Source organism: Arachis hypogaea, chromosome 15, assembly GCF_003086295.3.
Source record: "Arachis hypogaea cultivar Tifrunner chromosome 15, arahy.Tifrunner.gnm2.J5K5, whole genome shotgun sequence".
Lineage (NCBI taxonomy): Eukaryota > Viridiplantae > Streptophyta > Magnoliopsida > Fabales > Fabaceae > Arachis > Arachis hypogaea.
In genome coordinates this window covers 140,679,661-140,707,282 of record NC_092050.1, presented here as the reverse complement: position 1 = coordinate 140,707,282, position 27,622 = coordinate 140,679,661, and the positions used below count along the sequence as shown (strand labels likewise).

Genomic DNA, 27,622 nt, shown 5'->3' with positions numbered 1-27,622 from the left:
TCTTTAAACATTATTAATTTATTATTAAAATTACTAACTATTTTTAATAGTTCAATAATAACGTATACTTAGGGTTGGAAGTGAGCCAGTTGAGTCGATCTAGACTAAATTCAAGCTCAGTTCACGAAAATTGAGTTTGCCTCACGACTCAACTCATTAACAATTGAGTCTATTTCTTATGCTCAAGTTTGGCTCGCAGAAAGCTCATGAGCCGACTCAAACTCACAAACCGACTTAAATAACAGGAATACAATCTATAATTCTATATCAATAAATTATAACTTATATATATATATTAAAAAATATTAATTTTATATATTGCGTACCTATTAATTATGAATTTTTTATTTATGTCGTACATCAAAATCATATAAAAAATAATTATAAAATTTTAAATAAGAATATTAATATAAAATTATATATTACTATATGTATATATAATCGAGTCAGCTCACGAGCTAATAAACTAAATTTATTCAAGTTCAAGCTCGTCTCATTTAATTTATGAGTTCAATTTCAGGATCAAGCTCGACTCATCAGTGACCGACCCAAAAATTGATGGGAAGTAGAAGCTGGTGAATTAAAAATTTATTAAAATGGTTACGTTGCGAGTATAGTTCTTAACTCACCGAAAATCTGCCTATCAATTTAGAAATATGTCACAGAGAGTTTAAATTAAAATTACTGAGAGTTTTAAGTCCCAGGTCGTCTCCCAACGAGTTGCAGAAAAGTGTGCTGTTTTATTAATCAGATGTTCCAAGAAGTTGAGTTAAGTAAATTGGAATTTAAATTGAGGAATTTTAAATAATATAAATAAAAGCCTTGACTGGGAATTGATCTGTTAGAATCTCTATCATTGATGGAGTGATTTTTTTAAGATTGATTTATAATTAACGGTTACTCTGTTTGGTTATCCTTTACTAGGTAAGGGAAAGTCAAACAAGTTGGACTGCTAAATCTATTCACGAGTTACAACCCACTTAGTTCAAAGGGATTGGCGTTGGTGACAGGATAGCAATCTAACATTTAACCCAACTATAAATTTCTCCTTCGATCCTTCTAACTCAAGAGTTCCTTTTAATCAACTCCCTATCAAGTAATGAAACTACTCACGCATTGTAAATAAAAAATCCATGGCACATAAAAGGGAATTAAAAGAAAACATGATTATTGAAATTGAAATTGAATTAAAGAGAAATAATCCTTGCATTAATTAATCATAAAAGTATCTGAATGACAAAATTGAACATAACAAAGAACATGGAAGAATAAAACCAAGTTAAGAGAACAAACTAGAATGATGAAGTCTTGATGAGGAAATAACTCTTCTCAATGTTCCAATGCTAAGATCAATTGAAAATTAAAATCCTAAAAACTAGAGAGAAAAACCTAAGAGAGTGAAAAAACTAGATCTAAAACTACTAAATGAATGTCTCTGTTGTTTCTGCATATTCTCTGACTCTAGTCTGCTGTTCCGGGCCGAAAACTGGGCCGAAATAAGGTCCAAAATCGCCCCCATCGAATTCTGCAGATTATGCAGATCGCACATGTCACGCGATCGCGTCGTCCATGCGGACGCGTCGCTTGCGCTTTTTCCTCTCCACGCGTTCGCGTCGTCCACGCTACCGCGTCGCTTGCGCTTTCCAATCCGCGCGGCCGCGCAAGCCATGCGGCCGCGTCGCTGCGATTTGCGCTCCTTCACGCGGTCGCGTGAGCCATGCGACCGCGTCACTTCTCGCTGGTTATCTCCTCAAATTCTTGTGTTCCTTCCATTTTTGCTAGCTTCCTCTCCAATCTCCATCTCATTCATGCCCTATAAGGCCTGAAACACTTGACACACAGATCACGGCATCAAATGGAATAAAGGAGAATTAAAAGTAAATAATTAAAGTCTCTAGGAAGCAATTTTCAAACATGTACTGAATTTAGGAAAGAAATTTAAATGCATGCTAAATTGATGAATAAGTGGGCAAGGATCATGACAAAACCACACAATTAAACACAATATAAACCATAAAATAGTGGTTTATCAATCAGCTCTTGAGCTCAGCTTATCGAGCTATTAACGAGTCGAACTCAAACTAGCTCATGAGCTAATTTGATTCACTTCTAACCTTATTTAAATTATAACTATCGTTTATTTGTACTTAAAAAAATTGTAGCTTTTGTTTAATGTTAATATAAAATATGGTAATTGAATCTCAAAGTCTAAATAATAATTAGATAATTTGATTCTTCATTCTTATTGTAAAATATTGCATATGATCATATTGTATTATGAAGGGACAAGCATGCGTTATTGATTTATAAAAGCAATGATTTATGTCTTTCAGCAAGCAACAGAAGCATTAGCTTGGCATCTCATGTTATGAATATTATTAGCTTATGAAACCTGGTAAGCTTATATGCGCTGAGTTTTTATTATTATTATTATTATTATTTTTCTTTTATGAGGACCCCACCCCAGGGAGATTATAATAAGATAAATAAACATGTCATTTGTAAAATAAAATCAGTAAAAATTCGTCACTAACATATTTTATATTCAATAAAACTAAGCGTTTAAGTTTTTTAAACTAAGTACTCAATCATGTCATAACATACTTCTTCAGGATTTTTTATTTTTATAAATTAAATAAATACTAGATTTACTAAAATAAATATTTTTATGGGTATTTACCATTTTAAATAATCCTATCATATTTTGTTTACACCATGAACAAGATTATTTTGTACGTATCTCGTTTACAGTATAAATGAGATATGACTAGTATGGCTGGGACGCGTATATCTCGTTTACAGTGTAAATGAGATACGTGAAAACGTTATCTCGTTTATAAGACTTTACTTAACATCTATAAAAGGATGTGCAACCCTTGGTATTCTTCACACATATTTCATATCCTTTCTCTATCTTGTTTCTCTGAAAAACAAAGCTGAATGGCCAGTAACAATCCATTCATAGTTGTGGAGCTTTATCCGAATTGTCGTATGAGAAATGGCGACAACAGGGTGACATTCGAATGTCAGGATCCGATATTGTTTCGCACTCAGCGTGTGGAGACGTTGTCGGATTTGAAGAGTTTGATATTTAGCAAGATTGGGAGAACACAAATGAGGGAAATTGGAAGGGTGGCATATAGGTTGCTGACACCCATGGAAAATGGAGTCTTCCGTTTTCGGCTATTTCGACTTCACGGGGACGAGCATGTGCTACTGATGTTCGACATTCACGGGAGGATCATGTGTGAACAGGTAATGGAGCTGGCCGCCGAGGTGGGTCACGATGGTAGTGGGAGTTCTGCAGAGGACATGTATGTGCAGGATGACCGACCTCTTGCACCACCGCCTATTCATGTCGCGATTTCAGAGAATGAGGCAGAGGAGGGTGAGGAGGAGTCGGACGAGGACTACGTGGCAGACAGTGGAGACAGTGAGTCTTTCGATGGCGGCGATGACGACGAGTTTGTGCCGGAGACACCTGCAGGGGCTGTGCCCTGCCATGTTCTGCCTCCACCTCACCGATTCTGGCACTACCGACTGTGCCAAGTCACTTTTACAGTCTAGATCTGGATGCCATGCATGAGAGGATCCCGGTTTCTGACACCTGTGAAGTGGATTACAACCTAGACGGTGGTGTGGAGTTTCGGGTCGGACACAGGTTCAGAAGCCGAGAGGCGGTGCTTCAAGGAGTGAAGAACTACAGTATTCGCAGGAGTGTTGAGTACCGGGTGAACGAGTTCGACCGGTTAAAGTACCATGTGCAGTGTCGTCAAGCTGACAGTGGGTGTCAATGGAGCCTCAGTGTGGCCCTTCGTCAGAATCTCGGATACTGGTAAGTTCAAGTTTAATTGTGAATTTGAGCAGTTTTGTATGATACGTTATTTTGGTTAGACATGTTGTGTAAGAATATATTTTGTTGTTGTGATTAGGGAGGTTCGGAGATTTGGTGGACCACACAGCTGTCTGGCACCCACTATGTCTCAAGACCATCGTCAGTTAGATAGCAGTCTCATCTGCAGAGTGATTTTGCCCATGATTCAGTCCAACCCGTCTGTTGGTATCCCGGTCTTGCAAGGCGCGGTCCACGCAAGCTATCACTTCAAACCCTCATACAGAAAGGTGTGGATGGCGAAGCAGAAGGCCATTGCGTGGATCTACGGTGATTGGGAGGAGTCGTACAACAAGGTGCCAAAACTACTTCAGGCACTGCAGAGCTGTTTCCCCGGTACCATATGTGACCTACGCGTGAAACCGTACTACGAAGGTCACCTCATGTTGCGCGACTGCTGCATGTTCGACAAAGTATTTTGGACTTTCCCATCATGTGTCGAGGCCTTCAAGCATTGCAAGCCATTTGTCTCTGTAGATGGCACGCATCTATATGGCAAGTACGGTGGAGTGTTGCTTATCGCGGTGGTGCAAGATGGGAACAACAACATACTACCAATTTCTTTTGCCATTGTTGAGTCTGAGAGCACAGAGTCATGGTCATTCTTTCTTATTAATTTGAGGCGCCACGTCACCCCACAAGACGGCTTGCTGGTTATCTCGAACAGATCTTAGGCTATCAAGGCTGCCCTCGGAGCTGATGATAGTGGGTGGCATCCCCCTAGGGCCTTCCATACTTACTGTATCAGACATATGGCTGCGAATTTCATGAGCCGGTTCAAGTCTACCGAGGGCAAGCGATACCTCATAAACGCTGCTTACAATCCAAGTCAAGCAGGGTTTGAGTGGTACATGGATGCATTGAGGGGCGTCTCCCCGGCAATGGCAGACTGAGCTGGTCACTTCAAAAAAGAGACCTGGCTTCAGCATTGCGACAGTGGTCGGAGGTTTGGACACATGACCACCAATTTGTCCGAGTGCATCAATGCTGTGTTGAAGGGGACATGCTACTTGCCCATTTCGGCTATTGTACGTATCACGTACGAGAGACTGCAGAAGTTATTTGTTACGAAGGGTAGGGAAGTGCAGAGCCAGTTGGCGGGCAGAAACTGCTTCTCACAGAGACTCTTAGCAGCCATTGAGAAGAATAGGGAAGGCATTTCGAAGATGCGTGTGACCCATTGCGATAGGCGGGCCTTCGTGTTTTTTGTGGAGGAGCTAGAGCCGTTCGAGGGGGGGTCAAGGCTCCTTTCGGTTCGCCTATCGGAGGGGACATGTGATTGCGGTTTATTCCAGTCTCTCCACTATCCGTGCCGGCACGCCCTTGCCGGGTGCGCCCCCACTAGCATTGAGTGTGCCCCGTACGTGCATCCAGTCTACCGGCAGGAAGAGGTGTTCAAGGTGTACGAGATGGAGTTCCCACCCATTCCCGACGAGTCGCTGTGGTCGGAGTGGCATGGGACGATGATGCGTCCTAATCCAGCCATGCGGCAAAAGGCCACGGGAAGACCAGTGTCCACCAGATTCCAGAACGACATGGATGACATCGAGCGTCAAGAGAAGCGATGTGCCTTGTGTAGCCAAGTCGGCCACACTAGAAGGGGTGTTCCTAACCAACCCACCGGAGATGCGTAGAGGATTTTAGTTTGGATGTTCTTTACTGCTTTTTTGGTTTCGTTTTGGAAATGTTACATTCCATGTTGTAGTTGTTATTGTCATGGTTATGATTTATATCTTTATTGTTAAATAGTTTGTTGTCATATATCTGAATTATCCGTTACTATGAAATATAAAGATAACATGACATCATTCCAATAAATGTGGAGATTAAAACAAGTCCAACCAATAACATAAATACATAACTCATACTAAAGATAACATCAATCCAATACATAAATACATAACTCAGAGATGAATGCCAAGCTCTATGTGACGGGTGAGGGGGAGGTGGTGGAGGTGAGGCCTCTCTGTCTTGTGGGATGTCTCCATGCTCCTCCTGGTGGGCATACTCGGCCTCCTCATCAGACTCAACTCCGACCCCCACTCGTCTTAGGCGGGCCCTCTCCCTCCTGACTGGCTCGCCTAGCTGACGCTCTTTGCGGCCCCTCTCTCTCTGAGCAGGTCGTCGAGTATCATCCCTATCCTCTCTCACACGTCGACGTCGATCCGGCACGCTGCGAGGAAGGGCGAGATCATCCCTGGGCTGGCTGGCAGTGGGCTGTACATCGGCGGGCAACTCCGCCAGTCTCGAGTCCTCCAGTACCTCCTAGCCCGATAGATGTCTAACCTGGCAAGCCCCACGCCACCAATCATAGTACTTCAGGGTCGGCCTCGTGTCGAACGTGTGCTGCACAGTGATCCGGCGACCGGGCTCAAACCTTTGGTGCCACATATCGTACCACTCTTTCAGCTTGAGCGGCCATCACACATCCTCACCTCGACCAGTAGTAGTCAGGTACTTGTCAATGAAGATGGTATGTTAGATACTTCCTTAAGTCATAATAACTGAAATCTTTTAACGGATAAGTAAATAGAACTATAGCATCAATCTCACCTATCAAGATTTATCAGGGTGCGTGGTACCTGCTGCTCTCCATTAAACTGCCATTTCACCCGATCTACGTGGTGAAAACGGACAATACTGAAGCACAATAGGGGGACGGCTGACAACCATGTACCCCACTCCTCTTCCTCACGAAACCATGGCGAACACAGTGCCTGCAAGGCAGGGTCATCATAGACTCTCCATGCGAACTAAAGAATGAAAGTATTAGACGAAAAGTTTCGAATTAACATATAATAATAATATTAACACATATGATTTCTACGTAATTATCCAAAATAAACAATGTGCGTATTTTACAACTAACCTCGTCGAAATGTAGCCGGTCAAGGGAAACCCTCCAACGCAGGACCCTAGCCTCATGCTGATCCCTGCTCTGCTGCGGCAATCCAATCAACCTAACACATCGAAGTCGAGCATATACGGTTCATTAAGTAACATACCAAAAGTTATGACAAAATTATTTAACTCAAATAGATACAAAGACATTTCTCACCTCGCAGCCAGCGAGTACTGGTAGACGCCTCTATCTGGTGGACACCACTGGGGGAATCTCTGATAGATCCAGGACATCAACAACGGAGTACAGCCAGCGATGTCCGTGACGCCCCGCTGAGCCGCCAAAGATAGGGACTGATACATCCAGGCCAACACAGCCGAGCCCCACAAAAATGCTCTACACTCCGTAAAGTCCCGGAGCAGCGGTAGCCAACGAAGGTGCACCAAATTGTTGGACTTGTCGGTCATCAGATACCCTCCGATCAGTCACATGATATAACACCTGGCGTACTGTCAGAGGGTCTCGGATCGTCTGTCTGGGGCATCTGGCGAACACGATCCCGTAGCCACACAAGCTTTAGCGTTAACGATTCCTTCCTCTGAGTCGCCTGCTGTGCTGCCACAGGAGGCCTGGCGCCGAGCAGCTGCTCCACCAACGCCCACGTCTCCGTACCGTACCACCTACCAAAGTCACGGAGGCACCCCATGGGGTTACCGTGGGCGCGTAGGCCCAGGTGGTACACCACGTCCTGCAGGGTGATAGTGACCTCACCCCACGGGAGATGAAATATGTGCGTCTCTGGACGCCATCGCTCCACCAATGCTAAAATCAGGGAGTTGTCAAAAGTAAAATCCATGAGTGGCACGGTATCGCCGAATCCGGCCTCGGCCAAATACGAGACGATGGCGTCCGGTGGAGGTAAAGTATGACTCACTCGCCGGGGCAGTAGGAGGCGAGGCCTCTGATTAATGACAAACAAAAATAATATTTAAATTATATACAATCAATTTATAACTTATAAAACTTTTTTTAACAATTAAATAATTTAATTTTACCTTCGATAATATTTATCTCCCAGAAATCTCAAGATCAATTATTTTTATCATTAATTTTATTACAAATTAAATAACATAATACAACAAAATAAAGTCCTAAATTTTTTATAAAATAAAAATAGAAAACCTTAATAACATAAATAGTGTTATACTATAACAACATTATATTCATAAACACTAACAACATAGCACGGGAATAATAGAGTTCCAAACTGATAACATTTATGTCATACGAACATAGCATAAGCGGATAGAGTTCTAAATTAAGTCTACAGACCTAACTCCTAACTCATATACCTACGTTTCAGATATACATGACTACCCTAACAATGTCAAAATCATTAAATTTAACAACCATAACGAAACTAACCTCGAAATCGGCCGCCCCGGCATAATGTGTCGTCTCATTCAGCCTGTTTATGTCCCAGTCATTCCCCACTTGATGTGCCATCACCGCTCGGGTCAAAGGTATAGTCAGAGGGGTTAAAAGAGAGGATAAATATATCGAAAAAGTGAAACTGGGATCCAAAAGTCAGCTGTAAATAACTTCTATATATAGGAGCGTACTGGCCATATCTCGTTTACAGTGTAAACGAGATGGCATTGCACGTATCTCGTTTACACTGTAAACGAGATATACACGTGTCACGCTGATGTGTCATATCTCGTTTATAGTGTAAACGAGATACGTGCAATGCCATCTCGTTTACACTGTAAATGAGATATGGCAGGAAAATTTATTTCGGTAATTTCTCTACAAAATATTTATTTTCGTTATATTACATTTATTTTATTTATAAAAATAAAAAAAATCCTACTTCTTCAAACGTATGCATATATTCATTGAAGTTGTTGCTATTGTTTCTTCTTTTTTTTGTTCCTTTTTTTTCTCTTCTATTATTGTCGTCGTCGTCGTCCTCATTATCATCCTCTTCTTTCTCTTATTTGATTTTTTCCTTTTTTTCATTCTCCTTCATTATCATCATTATTATCATCGTTGTCGTTTTTATCATCTTTTTCTGTTTGTTCAAAAAACTAGAGCACATAAAATTTGATTCACAGTATAAAAATTTTAATGCACAATACAAAAAATTTTTATGTATAACACAAAAATTTTTAAATGACTATATGTTCACTATATTGACATCCAACTAATAAAATACACATAGCATAAAAATTTGGTGCACAGTACAAAAATTTTGGAAGGGCTATATATTAAAATATTAACACCTAACAAACAATATACATACATCACATAATTTCTGGTGCTCAGCACAAAATTTTCTAAAAAACATAAACAAAACACTTGAAAATTTTTAAAATATTTCTTCTTCAAGTATTCCAAAATCTTAGGAGTTTCATATTAGAATTTTCTAAATCATCTAATTTTGTAGTTGACTAAAACTTATAAATTTGACTTTATAGATAACTTAATTTCTATTGTATGTAAGTTCTAGTAAAATTTTATCTGCATAAGTATTTACACAAACACTACTTTTAATTGTTTATGTGAATATTTTATGTTAAATAAAATTTTTTTTTATCTCTTTAAACAACAATAACTTATTTTTTTCATAATCATTAAAAAATATCATAGAATATTAGTACCTATAAATTAAATTAATATTTTATATAATCAAAAATAAATATGAGTTCATTTATTTTAAAAATATATAAATAAATTTTGTATATAAATAATTAAATTTGAGATAAATAGATTAAAAATGTTAGAAATTAAAATTGATTAATTTAAAGATAATTATATATAAATAATTCAAAAAAAATTATTTAAAAATTTTTAAGAGACTGTTTTAAAATTTTTAGAGATTATTTTGTACTTTATCTTAAGAATTAATTTGTCTAAATTGTATATACATAAAGATTTAATAAACACGTGTGTGAATTAATATTTTATGTTAATAGTCACCGTTAGTAATTAATAAATAAAAATTATATTATCTAACAAAAATAAATGTTAAAAATAATTTTGTGTGTTTTAAAATTTTAAAAAATAAAATATCTAATTTTAAAAATTTCTTTAATTACCAAACGCTAGGAACATATGTTAGATAATTCCAAAATTTTATACTAGATTCCTTTCATTCTATATTAAGAGAATTTTATTAATCTTAGAATAATAAAATCATTTCTCTATCTATAGTGTGCACAATTATTTTTCTGGATAATGGAAAACGATGCATATCTTCCTTTCTTAGCATTGGCATTGAAGTGAGAAAATAAATCGACAAGACCAACGAAGTAAATAATATTAAAATTTTGTTGATGTTTGGGAAAGTTACTATAGTAGATTAGTAGTAGAAATGTAGTATATTGTGCATTGACGGTTTATATATATATCACCAATTTTAGAGAGAATAATTTTTTAGGAAAAATATAGGTAATCAATAATATTTTTGAATAATGTGTGAACAATGTGAATTAATAGGGTTAAAAGAGTAAATTAATCTTAAATTTAATTAATAACATTAAATTAGAATATAATGTATTTTTATTTAATTAGTAGTTGTTTATATTTAAGATAGTCATTGTTTACCTAACACTTCCGAATCTTTTATTAATATTTCACACATGATTTATTTTATCATCAGAAGAAGCACTTTATTTGCCAAATAGAAAATGTTAGTTGTGACTTATGATCGCCAATTAACGTTATTATTATTTATTCCCGGCATTTTGGGTAACTTGGAGACGACTTCACATGAATGCATTATTCATAATTGTAAACTTTTAAGAGTAGCATTATATTTTCTATCCAAAAAGAAGTGTAGCATAATAACTATACAAAGTTGGTGGGGGAATTATAAACGTATTGACTAATTGATACAAGTCATTATAATAATAGAGGTAGGACCAACAAACAACTACTTTTTCCCAATATTAATTGTTGAGAATAACTTCAACTTTAGTAGGCAAAAGCTGTGAGAATAATAAAAAGAAAGGCATGCATCTCTACAACTTTTCCAAGAAATAGGTTACTTTTGCGAAAACCTATTCATGGTTCTTAGTTTGCTTGAAGATGTTGTCAAATAAATAGGAAATTTTAAGGGTCATAAGTATGCAATTCGGGTTAAAATCTGAAATATAGATTTAGAAGTGGTAATGGGTAGGGTAAAATAGAGTTTAAAGCCAACTTTAACCTTAATCGTGAGTTAAGATTTTTATATAAACTCAACCTTATCTTATCTGCGGGTTGAGAATATTCCAACTCTAATCTTACCCGCTCTTAACCCACGGGAACCCGACCCTATACGTACTCTGTAGATTACAAAAAAGATGCAACATTATTATATAACTTGATAATAATTTAAAATAGAATTGACTTTTATGTAAAGAAAAGAATTAAATTATCAATTAATGATCTTCTTTTAATGACTAAAGATCTTTTGCATTTAGTGAGAGATCTTTAATTAACATCTACTTGAAACATACTTTTATATAAGTATATAATATATACATATATAGGGTGCGGGTAGGTCGGATAGGGTTGAGACTCAACCCACATTCTACTCGATCCGCACGAGAACCTTATCCGCACCCTACCTTACCCGATCGAGTGGGGTCGGGTTAGGGTACATGTTGCCACCCTTATATAGTCTGTTTAAATTATAATTTTGAGATCTCTTAAAAAAAATGTTATAGAAAAAAAAAAAGTAAGAAAAAGACTTTAAAAAAAATTGAAGTAATTTGGATATATATATAAGGGGTAAGTATGGTTTTGATCCCTAAAGTTTAACGCCAGAATCGAAACCGTCCCCGACGTAATTTTTGATTTAGAATCATCCTTAACGTTTTTTTTCGTATTAAATCGTCCTTTTTAATAAAATTTTTAATTTAATTTCTAAACTATCCCTATTTTAATAAAAAAATAAAATTTAAAAAAATAAAAATAAAAAAACGCGTTTTGGGGGAGGGGGCAAAGGAAACGCTTTGGGGGTGGGGGGGGAGAAAACGTGGGAGGGAGGGGAGGAGTCCATCGCCATAGCCGCCGCCACCATCCGACACCTACATCGTCGCCGGTCCGCCCACGAGCCGCCGCCAGAACCACGACCAGAGGAAGACGTCGCCGCCTTCCCTTCATACATGCTTCTGCCGCCACCGTGGAGTGCGTCGCCGGGAAGGGGAACCCGAGCTGCCGATCTACCCAGCCGTGGAGTGTGTCGCCGCCGTTCATGCATGCTCCTGCCACCGCCGATCTACCTAGCCGTGGAGTGTGTTGCCGCTGTTCATGCATGCTTTTGCCACCGCCGATCTACCTAGCCGTCGTCGCTCCGTCGCCCACGAGCTGCCGGTGGTCCTGCTTCGCCTTCTGCATCTGCTTCTTTGTGCTTTGAATTTCTGATTTGGCTTTGTGTTTTTCTGTTGATTTGGCTTTGTGTTTGAATTTTCTGCTTCTGCTTCTCTTTCTTGTTGAATTTTCTGCTTCTGCTTCTCCATTGTTGAATTTGTGCTTCTGCTTGTGTTGATTTAGTTATTGGATTTGTTGAATTTGCGTTGATTTGTTGATTTATTGTTTTCTGTTTTGCTTGTGTTAAATTTGTGTTGATTTGTTGATTTTTTGCTTCTCTGTTGATGCTGTTATTCTTGGAGGTGGAAGTGGAGGTGGAGGTGGAGGTGGAGGTATTGGTGTTGGTGTTGGTGCCGGTGTTAGTGCCGGTGTTAGTGCCGGTGTTGGTGTCGGTGCCGGTGGTGGAGGTAAAGGTGCCAGTAGTGATAAAGAGTATTTTTGTCCAGAAAAATTTAAAAGGACGATTTTAATACAAAAAAAAAAAAACGTTAATGATGATTCTAAATCAAAAATTACGTCGAGGACGGTTTCGATTCTGGCGCTAAACTTTAGGGACCAAAACCAAACTTACCCCTATATATAATATATTCAATTATATTAAAGATTCATAAAAAATCTTTTTTTTGTCAATTTTTTTCAATATTCTTTAAAATATGTATAAAAAAAAGTATAGTTATTAAAATTAAATTGGACTAGAACGATTGATTCGGCCGAAAAATCAGTGAATCAGATTTTAAATTAATCTAATCTAATATTTTGACTGTTAAAAAAAGAAAATTGGTCAAAATCAAACAGAACTGTTCAAAACCGATACGAACCGATACAAATAGGTCAAAATCATAAGTCAACAATTAATAAAAGAAAGCTCTTTCTTAGGTTCAAATTTGGGTCCTCTTGCATGTGCGACAAGTAACACCCTACCATACAGAGACTTATGCTTAAGTCATAATTCAGAGATGGCAAGGTATTACGACCTCTAAAACAAAAATTTAGTACGTATAGTAGTATGAATGATTGATTATAACTAGGAGCCTTGTAGAAAAGAAGGATAAACAAAAAAACCGCAACTCGAAAGCGCAACACTCCGATCACTAACACAACGAGCAAAGGATAAGCTAACGCAAGATCATATATATAAAGAGTATCAAAAACAGGAATATCAAGACTCAAAATCCGGCTGCGAAGGTAACCGGTTCGAGCATAGCAATATATACATATAATAAAATAAGGAAAACCCCAAGGAAAACCCAAAGGGACATAAATACCGAAAACCTAATCTCCAAAATCCCCTCTAGAAGGAGTCATCACAGTTTGTATTATTTAATGGAGATAAAAGTATCTAAACAAGATATATAAATCAAGATAGAGTCCCGAGAACAAGAATCTTCGCTAATCCAGAAGTCCCCAGCATGCCTCAACGAGAAGCCTCGCGTCCTGCATCTGAAAACCACAAAATCCGCATGGGTGAGAACTAGAGGTCCCCAGTACGGTAACAGCTTCCACATATATAATACATAATAATAGAGGAAAGCCGAAGGCAATCCTAGAACTTCCTCCAGAAAATATCAAAGCTTATAAACAAGCTAAACCGTAAGCGGCAACTAACTAAAGATCCTTCAGTCTAACTAATACTTCCCTTTCTACTTCCTTCAGACCTCCCAACAACCAGCAGGAGTATAATATAGCAAACACAGTTATATCAGACAAGAGATTTACAAATAGGAACAAATAAGGCATTTAGGCAATTAGCAAGTAATATGCAGTCAAATAGGCAATCTCAAACAATTCATGTAGTATGCTTATGATGCATGCCTGTCCCTAGTGGCTGATGATATCATCTGTCGGTTATAGAGCCAACCCGACAAGTCCTGGTAGCTAGCCATTGGACTGTCCCTCTGTCGTGCATCCCCAACTCGAGTTATACTCATCATAAACTTGATCATAATCATGATCCATATCCATCACCCTCACTGGTGAATATTTATCCATCACCATCACTGGTGAATATTTATGGGGGCGAGCTCATCCGGGCCTTTCACAGTGCCCGGCCACACTTACGACATAGGGTCAAAAGAGCTTCGAGTCTCAACCTGGAGCACATGGTGGCTAGCCATTGCTACTACCCAGGGAAACCCTCATCTCCAATGGTGGAAGTGCAAACCTTCACAATTCAATCAACATCATATATGCATTTATACTTGGCCATAAACATGGCTCCACCGTAACACGGCAATAATCTAGCCATCCGGCTCACGGTTAAATCCATAACCAGCCAATTCATTAACAATTACGGCCCTTCGGCCCATGGCACAACAAGCACTTCCACCGCCATTCTCCGCATCTCACATAATCATCTTCGATCCTCAATGATCATTCATTTTTCCCTTGCTTCACTCGCAAGTTACCACATTCACTAGCCCTTTTTCTCATGCTAGGCATATCATAATGATTTAAGACATAAGTGGTGAGATCGGAGGCTTAGAAGTATGAAATTTGGCTTTTAAAACTCAAAAATCAACTTTGGGATGAAAACAGGTCCACGCGTACGCGCACTCCACGCGCACGCGTGGATGGCGCTTTCTCGAAGAACGGCGCGTACGCACCAAGTGCGCCTATGCGCGAGGGGTCATTCTGCTAAAAATTTTCTAAGTTAAAAGCTGCAGAATTTACAGATTCAAACCCCAATCTTCCGACGGACATAACTTCCTCATTTTAAATCGTTTTTCACTCGTTCTTCGAACGGCATGGACATCCCGGATCCAATTTCATTTCTAAACAGATTTGGCACAAATCAGAGATCCGTAGTCCAAGTTATGTCCCGTCAAAGTATGCCCAAAAACCATGTTTTCATACAAAACCACAAGGTGCCATTTTCAAAACAAGCCACTTTCAACTCTTTTCAAAATCAATCAAACATGCCAATTTCAATCCTTCTCTTTGAAATCATTCAAAATGTACCAAAATCAACAACAAGCCATCCTCAACTCACACATTGACACTTTACCAAGGTTTCCAAAACCACATCCAACCATTTTAACACTTCTCAATCAAATGGCTAAAGGACAAACACAATATCATGTCATACATCCTTCCTCATCCCAATTTCCAATAATACCATTTCCAATTAACCATCATTATACATAATCAACATCATACTCACCATCAACATGGTACCACCCATCAATTCAACCTCAATCATCCATCAAGCATATATCACAACATGCATTTCTCATATTTCACACAATCAAGGCATCAATATTCATAATCACATATATGAACACATCATATATTTCAACCATTCAACAACACCAACAATTCAATGCCTATCTTAGGGCCTCTAGCCTAAGTATTTCCTACCACATTACATATTAGATACGGGAAACTAAAACCATACCTTAGCCGATTCCCCAAGCTCAACCGGAGCACTTCCAAACCACTTGTCCACAAGCTCTCAAGGTATCAACACCTCCAAGAACAGATTTTATCACACAAAACCCTCTTCCAAGCTTTCCAAAATCACCAATCAAGATCCAATATTCACATATACACAACCTAAGCCACAATCATCATACCCATACACAACATCTCAATACCCAAACATCATAGAACAATAAATTATACTAGGGTTGAGAATCTTACCACACCCAAGGTCCAAGGAGACAAGATTAACCTTCTCCTTCAAGAGAGTTGGGTCCTATAACATCAAAGAACCCAAAATCTCAACATTTTTGCTCATGAAACTCGAAATCAAGGGCTGGAATTTCGAATAGTAAAACGTGGCTTACCTCAAGATTGATTGTATGGGTTTTGTAGAGCTCTCCGCGGTGAACGCGTGGCCGCAAACGGAGCGGCAATCGGAGCTCTAGATCAAAAGTTATGGTGGTTTGAAGATCAAGTGAGAGAAGAAAGTTGAGAGAATGTTCTTCCCCCTTCCATCTCAATTTTCAGCGTGTTTTGGTGTTGTGTGAGGAGAGAGAGTGCTGAAAACTAGGGTTTTGGTTTAGTTATGTTGGGCCAAGGGCCCACTTTGGGTCCGGTTGATCCGGTTTGGCCCGTTCGGTCCAATCTTGGTCCGATTTCTATAAAATTGGTACCGAAATTCTCGTCTCAATTTCCTCTATCACATTTAGCCATAAAAATAACATTTTTGGCTTTCTAGAATAAATTCTCATTTATGGGTTAATTAGCCATTAATTAACCGGGTCTTACATTCTACCCACCTAATTGGGAATTTTGCCCACAAAATTCAAATTCAATTACCTGAGAATAAGTGCGGATAATCCGTTCGTATCTCCGACTCAAGTTCCCAAGTGTGTTCTTCAACACCGCCTCGACTCCAAGCCACTTTGACTAATGAAACCTCTTTTCCACGCAATCGTTTGATACTAGTATCGTCAATTCTAACTGGAGCCACTGGAAGCGTCAAATCTTCTCTTAACTGAACTGATTCAGTTTCTAACACATGGCTAGCATCAGGAGTGTACTTCCGAAGCTGTGACACGTGAAACACATCGTGCAGGTTCGAAAGATGAGGTGGTAGAGCCACCCGATACGCCACCGGCCCAATCCTCTCCAGGATCTGAAATGGACCAATGTATCGAGGATTCAACTTCTTTGCTTTAATCGCTCTACCTACTCCTGTGGTCGGAGTAACCTTCAGGAAAACATGATCTCCTTCCTCAAATTCCAAGGGCTTCCGCCTCTGATCGGCGTAACTCTTTTGGCGACTCTGCGCCGTAAGCATCCTGTCTCGGATTTTCTTGACTTGTTCAGTGGTTTCAGCTATCATTTCTGGCCCCAACAAGCCTTTCTCTCCAGCTTCATACCAACATAGTGGAGATTGACATTTTCTCCCATACAATGCCTCATACGGAGCCATTCCGATGCTCGCATGGTAACTATTATTGTATGCAAACTCCACTAACGGCATATACCGATCCCAACTCGTCGGTTGGTCCAAAACACAAGCTCTCAACATATCCTCTAGTGTTTGGATCGTCCTCTCAGATTGACCATCTGTTTGAGGATGGTAAGCTGTACTCAAGCTTAATCGGGTTCCAAAAGCTTTCTGAAATGCACCCCAGAACCTCGAAGTGAAACGAGGATCTCTATCAGAGATTATAGTAGCAGGTACACCATGGAGTCTCACAATCTCCTTTATGTATAACCGAGCTAGCTACTCAAGGGTGTAAGTCATCCGAATGGGCAAAAAGTGAGCTGACTTTGTCAGTCGGTCCACAATCACCCAGATAGCATCAAAACCAGTCCTAGTCCTTGGCAATCCCGACACAAAGTCCATTGCAATACTTTCCCACTTCCATTGCGGAACCTCTAAAGGTTGCAACATCCCGGAAGGTCTTTGATGTTCAATCTTTACCTTTTGACAAGTTAAGCACTTTGAAACATATTCTGCCACATCATTCTTCATACCCGGCCACCAAAACATCACCTTTAAATCATGGTACATCTTAGTACTTCCCGGGTGAATGGAGAATCCACTTTTGTGTGCCTCCCTTAAGATATCTTGTCTCAAAGTACCAACATCCGGCACAATGATCCTACCCTTGAATCTCCATAACCCATCTTTTTCTTCCGACACTCTCCACTGTTTTCCTTGCTCGATAGCCGGTAACACCTTCCATAAAGCTTCATCATTTTCATGAGCCTTTAGGAGTTCGGACTTAAAGTCACTTGAGATTTCTAATCGGCTCAAACACAAGTTTCCAGATACTTCTCGAGCACCAATTTTTAGACTCTCGAATCCCTTGAGCAACTTCTCCTCTTGAAGCATCATCCAAGACGCATATAACGACTTCCGACTTAACGCATCCGCCACTATATTCGCTTTTCCCGGATGGTAATTCAACTCAAAGTCGTAGTCCTTCAATAATTCCATCCACCTCCTTTGCCTCATATTAAGCTCTTTCTGATCAAAGAGGTATTTCAAACTCTTGTGATCGGAAAAGACTTGGAACTTAACCCCATAGAGATAATGCCTCCACACCTTCAAGGCAAATACGACCGCAGCGAGTTCCAGATCGTGCGTAGGGTAACTAACTTCATGAGGTCTCAACTGTCGTGAGGCATACGCCACCACATTATGATGCTGCATCAGCACGCACCCTAGACCCTTCAATGATGCATCACAGTACACCTCAAAAGACTCGTTCGGCTCAGGTAACACTAACACAGGTGCAGTGGTCAACTTTTTCTTCAATGCCTGAAAGCTCTCCTCGCACTCAGGAGTCCAAACAAACATAGTGTCTTTGCGAGTTAACTTTGTCAACGGCAAAGCTAATTGCGAAAAGCCTTTGATGAACCTTCGGTAATAGCCAGCTAAACCCAGAAAACTCCTTATCTCAGTTACTGTGGTTGGTTGCTTCCATTCCATCACAGCCTCCACCTTAGTTGGATCTACGGCTATTCCCCTCTTACTCACCACGTGACCCAAAAACTTTACCTCATCCTTCCAAAACTCACACTTAGACAATTTCGCATAGAGTTTCTTCTCCTTTAAAATTTGCAACACGGTCCGCAAGTGTTCCGCATGCTCTTCTTCGGTCTTGGAGTAAATTAGTATGTCGTCAATGAAGACAACAACGAATTTATCCAGAAACGGACGGAACACTCTATTCATGTAATCCATAAACACTGCAGGAGCGTTCGTCAACCCAAAAGACATTACAGTATACTCGTAATGACCATAACGAGTCCTGAAAGCAGTCTTAGGGATATCCTCACCCCTCACCCTTATCTAGTGATAACCGGATCGCAAATCGATCTTGGAGAAAACCCCAGCTCCTTGTAATTGATCCATGAGATCATCAATCCTCGGCAATGGGTATTTATTCTTTATGGTGACCTTGTTCAGCTGCCTGTAATCCACACAGAGCCGCATACTTCCATCTTTCTTCTTTACCAGTAATACTGGAGCACCCCACGGGGAAACACTTGGTCGGATAAAGTTCTTACCCAACAATTCCTCTAACTGAGACTTTAGCTCGGCCATCTCTAACGGTGACATCCTATAAGGAGCACTTGAGATTGGTCCCGCCCCAGGCACCAACTCAATAGCAAACTCGACCTCTCGGTTAGGTGGAAATTCCTCAATATCATCGGGAAACACTTCCGGAAACTCACACACTACCGGAATCTGATCCAACTTTTGATCATCACCCGAAACATCAGCGGTTAACAACAGGATACCCTGACATTCGATTCCAGAACAGTTCACCATCATCGAATTCAAGTAATAATTATTCACCACGACCGGCCCTTCTGTATCTTCCGGCATAAAGTACACCGACTTTGTAGAACAATCAAGCAGGACATGGTTCTCAGATAACCAGTCCAATCCCAAGATAAGATCAAGACCGATCATCGGTAAGCAGATTAAATTATGGACAAAATCACGCTGCTTGAACCTGAACGAAACTTTCGGGCATCCTAGCCTAGTTACCATGGCTTCATGGGTAGCATTATGTACCTTTAGGTCATAACCTAAGGTTACGATCTTCAATCCTAACTCATGGGCTTTCTCAAATGCAATAAATGAATGCGATGCTCCCGAATCAAATAAAGCATTTAAAGTTTGACCAGCCATTTCACAGTTACCTCGAATGAGTGTCTCAGATCCTTCTGCACCCACAGCTGAGGTGGTGAACACCCGACCAGTCTGTTGTGCTTTCCCAGCACCTTGCTTTTGCTTCTCTGGACAACTTGCGGCTTTATGCCCCGCCTTTCCACAATTGTAGCACAAACCCCATCCAGCCTTGCATGGTACTCCCGGATGGTGACTCCCACACCTAGTACAAGCTTGATCATTCTGAGGTTGCTTCCCAAACCTTTTCCCTTGGGAGTAGTTGTTGTTGGGCCTCCTAAAAGAACCTCCCCTCTTGAAAGACAGACCTCTAGGTGCAAAGCTCTTCCCTCGGTTCTGTGGAAATGATCCTTTGTGACTTCCTTTCTCAGCGGCTGCCCTCTTCACACACTCTTCAGCAACCCTACACTTGTTCACCAATTCGGAGAAAGTCCTAATCTCCATTGGCCCCACCGAACCGAAAATATCACTCCGGAGTCCTCCCTCGTACTTAACACACTTCCATTCCTCATATTCCACCGGAGTCCCTTGACACATACGAGAGAATCTAAACAGCTCCTCAAACTTGTCAGTATACTCAGATACGGACATAGTACCCTGCTTCAGCTGCAACAATTCAAGCTCCTTGGCCGTCCTAGCAGAAGTCGGAAAGTACTTCTTATAGAACTCCTCTTGGAAGACATCCCAGGTGATATAATCATCACCCTGCTGCAGAAGACGACGGATACCTTGCCACCAATGCGACGCTTCACCTGTGAGCATATAGGTAGCGAACTCGACACGCTGTCCTTCAGGTACCACTTGTGCTTGCAGTGCTCGCTCTATAGCCTGAAACCATGTATCGGCCTCAGTCGGGCTAGTAGTTCCCTTGAACTTAGGTGGATTAACCATCAAAAAGTTTGCCAGTGTCATCGGGCCCTGAACTCCACCTCCATCATTACCATGGTTGTTCATCTGTTGACCAAGAGCCTCAGCAGTGGCTTGCATAGCAGCAGCCATATTCTCCAACGCAGTCATAAAGTTCAACGGGTCATTAGGGTTAGTCTCCGGCGTACGAGCATTAGTACGACCTCTCCCACGGCCTCTACCGCGTCCACGAGGCGCCATCTGGTTCCTATACACACCAAACAATCGATATTAAGTTGATCAGTCTCAATATCGGAAGTTTAGTACTTTAAAGTCCCAAATGCATGCTCATGAACGTTTATGCCAACTATATCAAGTAGATATACTAACAGCACATAACACACATACAGAGAATGCACAGAAGCATAGTCAGTCCATTCCTCAGGCTCTACAGGAACGAACTGCTCTGATACCATAATGTAACACCCTACCATACAGAGACTTATGCTTAAGTCATAATTCAGAGATGGCAAGGTATTACGACCTCTAAAACAAAAATTTAGTACGTATAGTAGTATGAATGATTGATTATAACTAGGAGCCTTGTAGAAAAGAAGGATAAACAAAAAAACCGCAACTCGAAAGCGCAACACTCCGATCACTAACACAACGAGCAAAGGATAAGCTAACGCAAGATCATATATATAAAGAGTATCAAAAACAGGAATATCAAGACTCAAAATCCGGCTGCGAAGGTAACCGGTTCGAGCATAGCAATATATACATATAATAAAATAAGGAAAACCCCAAGGAAAACCCAAAGGGACATAAATACCGAAAACCTAATCTCCAAAATCCCCTCTAGAAGGAGTCATCACAGTTTGTATTATTTAATAGAGATAAAAGTATCTAAACAAGATATATAAATCAAGATAGAGTCCCGAGAACAAGAATCTTCGCTAATCCAGAAGTCCCCAGCATGCCTCAACGAGAAGCCTCGCGTCCTGCATCTGAAAACCACAAAATCCGCATGGGTGAGAACCAGAGGTCCCCAGTACGGTAACAGCTTCCACATATATAATACATAATAATAGAGAAAAGCCGAAGGCAATCCTAGAACTTCCTCCAGAAAATATCAAAGCTTATAAACAAGCTAAACCGTAAGCGGCAACTAACTAAAGATCCTTCAGTCTAACTAATACTTCCCTTTCTACTTCCTTCAGACCTCCCAACAACCAGCAGGAGTATAATATAGCAAACACAGTTATATCAGACAAGAGATTTACAAATAGGAACAAATAAGGCATTTAGGCAATTAGCAAGTAATATGCAGTCAAATAGGCAATCTCAAACAATTCATGTAGTATGCTTATGATGCATGCCTGTCCCTAGTGGCTGATGATATCATCTGTCGGTTATAGAGCCAACCCGACAAGTCCTGGTAGCTAGCCATTGGACTGTCCCTCTGTCGTGCATCCCCAACTCGAGTTATACTCATCATAAACTTGATCATAATCATGATCCATATCCATCACCCTCACTGGTGAATATTTATCCATCACCATCACTGGTGAATATTTATGGGGGCGAGCTCATCCGGGCCTTTCACAGTGCCCGGCCACACTTACGACATAGGGTCAAAAGAGCTTCGAGTCTCAACCTGGAGCACATGGTGGCTAGCCATTGCTACTACCCAGGGAAACCCTCATCTCCAATGGTGGAAGTGCAAACCTTCACAATTCAATCAACATCATATATGCATTTATACTTGGCCATAAACATGGCTCCACCGTAACACGGCAATAATCTAGCCATCCGGCTCACGGTTAAATCCATAACCAGCCAATTCATTAACAATTACGGCCCTTCGGCCCATGGCACAACAAGCACTTCCACCGCCATTCTCCGCATCTCACATAATCATCTTCGATCCTCAATGATCATTCATTTTTCCCTTGCTTCACTCGCAAGTTACCACATTCACTAGCCCTTTTTCTCATGCTAGGCATATCATAATGATTTAAGACATAAGTGGTGAGATCGGAGGCTTAGAAGTATGAAATTTGGCTTTTAAAACTCAAAAATCAACTTTGGGATGAAAACAGGTCCACGCGTACGCGCACTCCACGCGCACGCGTGGATGGCGCTTTCTCGAAGAACGGCGCGTACGCACCAAGTGCGCCTATGCGCGAGGGGTCATTCTGCTAAAAATTTTCTAAGTTAAAAGCTGCAGAATTTACAGATTCAAACCCCAATCTTCCGACGGACATAACTTCCTCATTTTAAATCGTTTTTCACTCGTTCTTCGAACGGCATGGACATCCCGGATCCAATTTCATTTCTAAACAGATTTGGCACAAATCAGAGATCCGTAGTCCAAGTTATGTCCCGTCAAAGTATGCCCAAAAACCATGTTTTCATACAAAACCACAAGGTGCCATTTTCAAAACAAGCCACTTTCAACTCTTTTCAAAATCAATCAAACATGCCAATTTCAATCCTTCTCTTTGAAATCATTCAAAATGTACCAAAATCAACAACAAGCCATCCTCAACTCACACATTGACACTTTACCAAGGTTTCCAAAACCACATCCAACCATTTTAACACTTCTCAATCAAATGGCTAAAGGACAAACACAATATCATGTCATACATCCTTCCTCATCCCAATTTCCAATAATACCATTTCCAATTAACCATCATTATACATAATCAACATCATACTCACCATCAACATGGTACCACCCATCAATTCAACCTCAATCATCCATCAAGCATATATCACAACATGCATTTCTCATATTTCACACAATCAAGGCATCAATATTCATAATCACATATATGAACACATCATATATTTCAACCATTCAACAACACCAACAATTCAATGCCTATCTTAGGGCCTCTAGCCTAAGTATTTCCTACCACATTACATATTAGATACGGGAAACTAAAACCATACCTTAGCCGATTCCCCAAGCTCAACCGGAGCACTTCCAAACCACTTGTCCACAAGCTCTCAAGGTATCAACACCTCCAAGAACAGATTTTATCACACAAAACCCTCTTCCAAGCTTTCCAAAATCACCAATCAAGATCCAATATTCACATATACACAACCTAAGCCACAATCATCATACCCATACACAACATCTCAATACCCAAACATCATAGAACAACAAATTATACTAGGGTTGAGAATCTTACCACACCCAAGGTCCAAGGAGACAAGATTAACCTTCTCCTTCAAGAGAGTTGGGTCCTATAACATCAAAGAACCCAAAATCTCAACATTTTTGCTCATGAAACTCGAAATCAAGGGCTGGAATTTCGAATAGTAAAACGTGGCTTACCTCAAGATTGATTGTATGGGTTTTGTAGAGCTCTCCGCGGTGAACGCGTGGCCGCAAACGGAGCGGCAATCGGAGCTCTAGATCAAAAGTTATGGTGGTTTGAAGATCAAGTGAGAGAAGAAAGTTGAGAGAATGTTCTTCCCCCTTCCATCTCAATTTTCAGCGTGTTTTGGTGTTGTGTGAGGAGAGAGAGTGCTGAAAACTAGGGTTTTGGTTTAGTTATGTTGGGCCAAGGGCCCACTTTGGGTCCGGTTGATCCGGTTTGGCCCGTTCGGTCCAATCTTGGTCTGATTTCTATAAAATTGGTACCGAAATTCTCGTCTCAATTTCCTCTATCACATTTAGCCATAAAAATAACATTTTTGGCTTTCTAGAATAAATTCTCATTTATGGGTTAATTAGCCATTAATTAACCGGGTCTTACACGACAACTCGGCTGCTACTAGGCCAAGCTGCTTTTATACATTTGCCCTCTTTTATACACTGCTTTTTTGCAAGAAGTATTTGGCAATCCCCCCTTCCCTCTAGACAAACCTCATCTTTCTTCAGTATTCACATGGAGGAGTGGTTGATTTACAACTTCTCTATTCCAAGTCATTAGTTGGTGTAACAATTCTAATTTTTGTATTAATGTAAATTTTTTTTTAAAATAATATTTTAAAGTGATTAATTTTATTTTGACGAGTCGACTTCGAATCTCAAAATAAAATAAATGATAATATAATTTTATTATTATGTTATGTTATTTATTTTACTTGCTCTAATTATAATGGAGTCTAGATAATAATATTAATATTACTATCAAGCCCAATTTTTATCGATAAAATAATTAATTATAGTACTTGATGAACTTAGAGTTGCTAAAACTCTATTAAATATCTTTACATCCCTAAGTTACTAATGTTATTTATATTAGTAACTCATATATATTTAATTTTATATATATTATTATTATTATTATTATTATTATTATTATTATGATGCTATATAAAGTTCCTTTGTACTTTAAGTAAAGTTCCTAAGTTATACATTCATATATATATATATATATATATATATATATATATATATATATATATATGAGATTAATTTCATTTGTATGCAAACAGTGACAAGAGAGAAGAGTGACGGAGAGAGAGAGAGCTAGAGAACTGTAACCCTCATTGAACTCTAATAAAAAATTTAATCCGGTAAAAGTATTCGTATCCTCCTCCTCTATGTGTTGGCGTTACTTTTATCCGGTAGAAGTCGACGGTGACATAGCTCCCCTACCCCTTGAGTTTGGCCAACTGGAGTTTTAGGAGGCACGGAGGATTCTGGACGTTTTTTCCTTCAGCAGCTTGGTCAGAAGGCTCCTCCGGAGCTTCGCATATTTTAATTTCATACAAAGGTAGGATTTTGATAAATTTTCACCAGTTAAATTGGTATTTGATAAGTGAATATTGGTTTGATTGATTGTTATTGAGTTTGATTGAATTTTATGTTGAATTTGGTTGAATTATTGTTATTTTTGAGATTATGGTTTGGCCTCGGTGGATTCAGCTTAGAACCGAACTATTTTGAGTGATTTTTGGGGCTGTTTTATGTGAAAATACTGAAAAATATTGGTGAGGTGTGATAGCCGAGAGGTTAAATTAAAAATTACGAAGAAGCGGTAACCGAAAAACTCAAAAAACAGATTAAGTTATAAGTAATATTTTGAAAGGAAAGGGTTAAGAATTTCGGTTTTAGTATAAGAGGAAGACTATTATTTAAACTTTATTTTTGAAGGGTAACATTGTTTTTGTGAATAAAAACCGAGGTACAATTTGTAATTATATAAGTTTTTGGGTATTTTTGGTAATAAGTAAAGTTCAGGGTTATTTTTTTAAATTTGAAAATAGGTGAGGGTTCAAATATAATTTTATAAAATATTAAGGTTAAAAATAGAATATTAAAAAGTTTAAAGATAAGGTTTTATAAACTAAGTCTTAAGAAAAGATATATGTATTATTTATTTACCATTTAAAATATCTTATTTATATTATTATTATTATTATTTTATTATTAAGAATATTATCTAATAAAGGCATTATTAATATTATCATAAGTCAGAGAAAAGCAACAAAGTGATCTTAAAAGCTTTAGAGCTCGCAGACTTAATTAAAGTACTTTATGATTCTTTTTCATAAGACATTAGGGAATGGTGTTGGAAGAGTAGAGAGCAAAGATTAAAAAGAAATTGAGTGCTGTTGGGCCTTAGTGCCAAGTGTCTAGTGAGGACGACGATGCATAATGCTCAATTGACACTATAAGGACGGCTCAGTGAGGACGGCGATGCGTAACGCTCACTGGAGACCGAAAGGAAGGTTTCCCTATGAGGACGGCGATATGTAACCCTCATGGAGGGGACGTTGGCTGAGATAAGGACGGCGGTACTAAACGCTTATCTCAGGACCAGTGTCGGGAATCGGGCAACAAATCGACACATGAGCTCATGGCCTATGTAGGACTAGACATGCATCATGATTGTTTGCACATATTTTCTATGAATTCTATTTTCTGTGATTGTGTATGTGTTGTGTTTGTTTCTCTTTATGTTCTTTAGTTATTATGTTGTTGCCTGTTTTGGTTGTTGCTGCTGACTGGGTATAGTATTAAAAGGAACTTAACTTCTAACCCCGACCCTACTAAGAACTCCCCAGTTCTTACCCCTTCCTTCCTTTCCCATCAGATGTGATCGATATTTCCTCTTCTGACGACAGTTGATGCTGGAGAGTTGAGTATGTGACTTTTTGAGAGTTTTTTTTTTTTGTGATAGCCTAGTTTTTATATTTAATCTCTCACTTTTGGTTAGACTCACTGAGAGAATAGGATGTATATAGATGACTAGGCTAGTTTTCGGGGCGCCAGGTTAGGGGATTCCTATATGGACCAGGTCCGGAGTGTTGATCATGTATATAGTAACAAGATGTGAAGGATTGTATGCTAACTTAAAACTCGTATGACAATATATGTATGATGTATATTATCTCTCTCTCTCTGATGTTTGTGTTATTTTATTGTACTTACTAATTTATTTTAGTTTTTCGAAAATTCGATTCACGTGCTAACACGATTACAGGCTTAATAATAAATATTTAGTTATTTTTTTTAGATGAGCAAGTTGGTGACACTCGATTTTCAGTATGATCATGACGTACTGGGAGTTGGATCGTTACAATTTGGTATCAGAGCAGTTCGTTCCTATTAAAGTATGGGGATATGGATTGAATCATGCTTCATTGCATTCTCTGAGTTGTGTTTCATGCATAAAGGATATCCTTGTGATATGGATTGCATGACTATCGCCGTGTTTCCATTTTAGAGACTATTCACACTTTGCCTGAAATGTTAAGACTGATCACCTTAATATTGCATGTTGGATGTGAACAAGATCTTGATGGCTGTACGGGGACGAAGACGTGGTAGGCATGGTGCGAATCCTGTAGAGGAATCGACGAAGGGTGCGGATGCTTTTATAGCTGCGATGAATACCATGGTTGAGGCTGTGCGTGAAACGGCAATTGCAACTACGCAAGCAATGGTGAGTGTGGTGGAGAGAGGAATGTAGATCGTAACGGGGGATGCAATGGTGAGCGTGGTTGAGACGGTAATAATAAAGAAGGCACTGGAAACTACGATAATCCTATGACACTGGCAACCTTTCTGAAAGTGAATCCGCCCAAGTTTAAGGGGACGCTTGTT

At 39.5% G+C, this 27,622-nt stretch overlaps 2 protein-coding genes across 2 annotated transcripts; both read left to right on the top strand.

Annotated features, from left to right (window-relative positions):
- Positions 1 to 4,128: 4,128 nt before the first annotated feature.
- On the top strand, positions 4,129 to 4,566 carry LOC112749065 (uncharacterized). Its single transcript, XM_025797334.1, has one exon. It carries the CDS (start codon positions 4,129 to 4,131, stop codon positions 4,564 to 4,566), a length of 438 nt encoding a protein of 145 aa, XP_025653119.1.
- Positions 4,567 to 4,848: 282 nt separating this feature from the next.
- On the top strand, positions 4,849 to 5,526 carry LOC114925368 (uncharacterized). Its single transcript, XM_029292983.1, has one exon. It carries the CDS (start codon positions 4,849 to 4,851, stop codon positions 5,524 to 5,526), a length of 678 nt encoding a protein of 225 aa, XP_029148816.1.
- Positions 5,527 to 27,622: the final 22,096 nt, after the last annotated feature.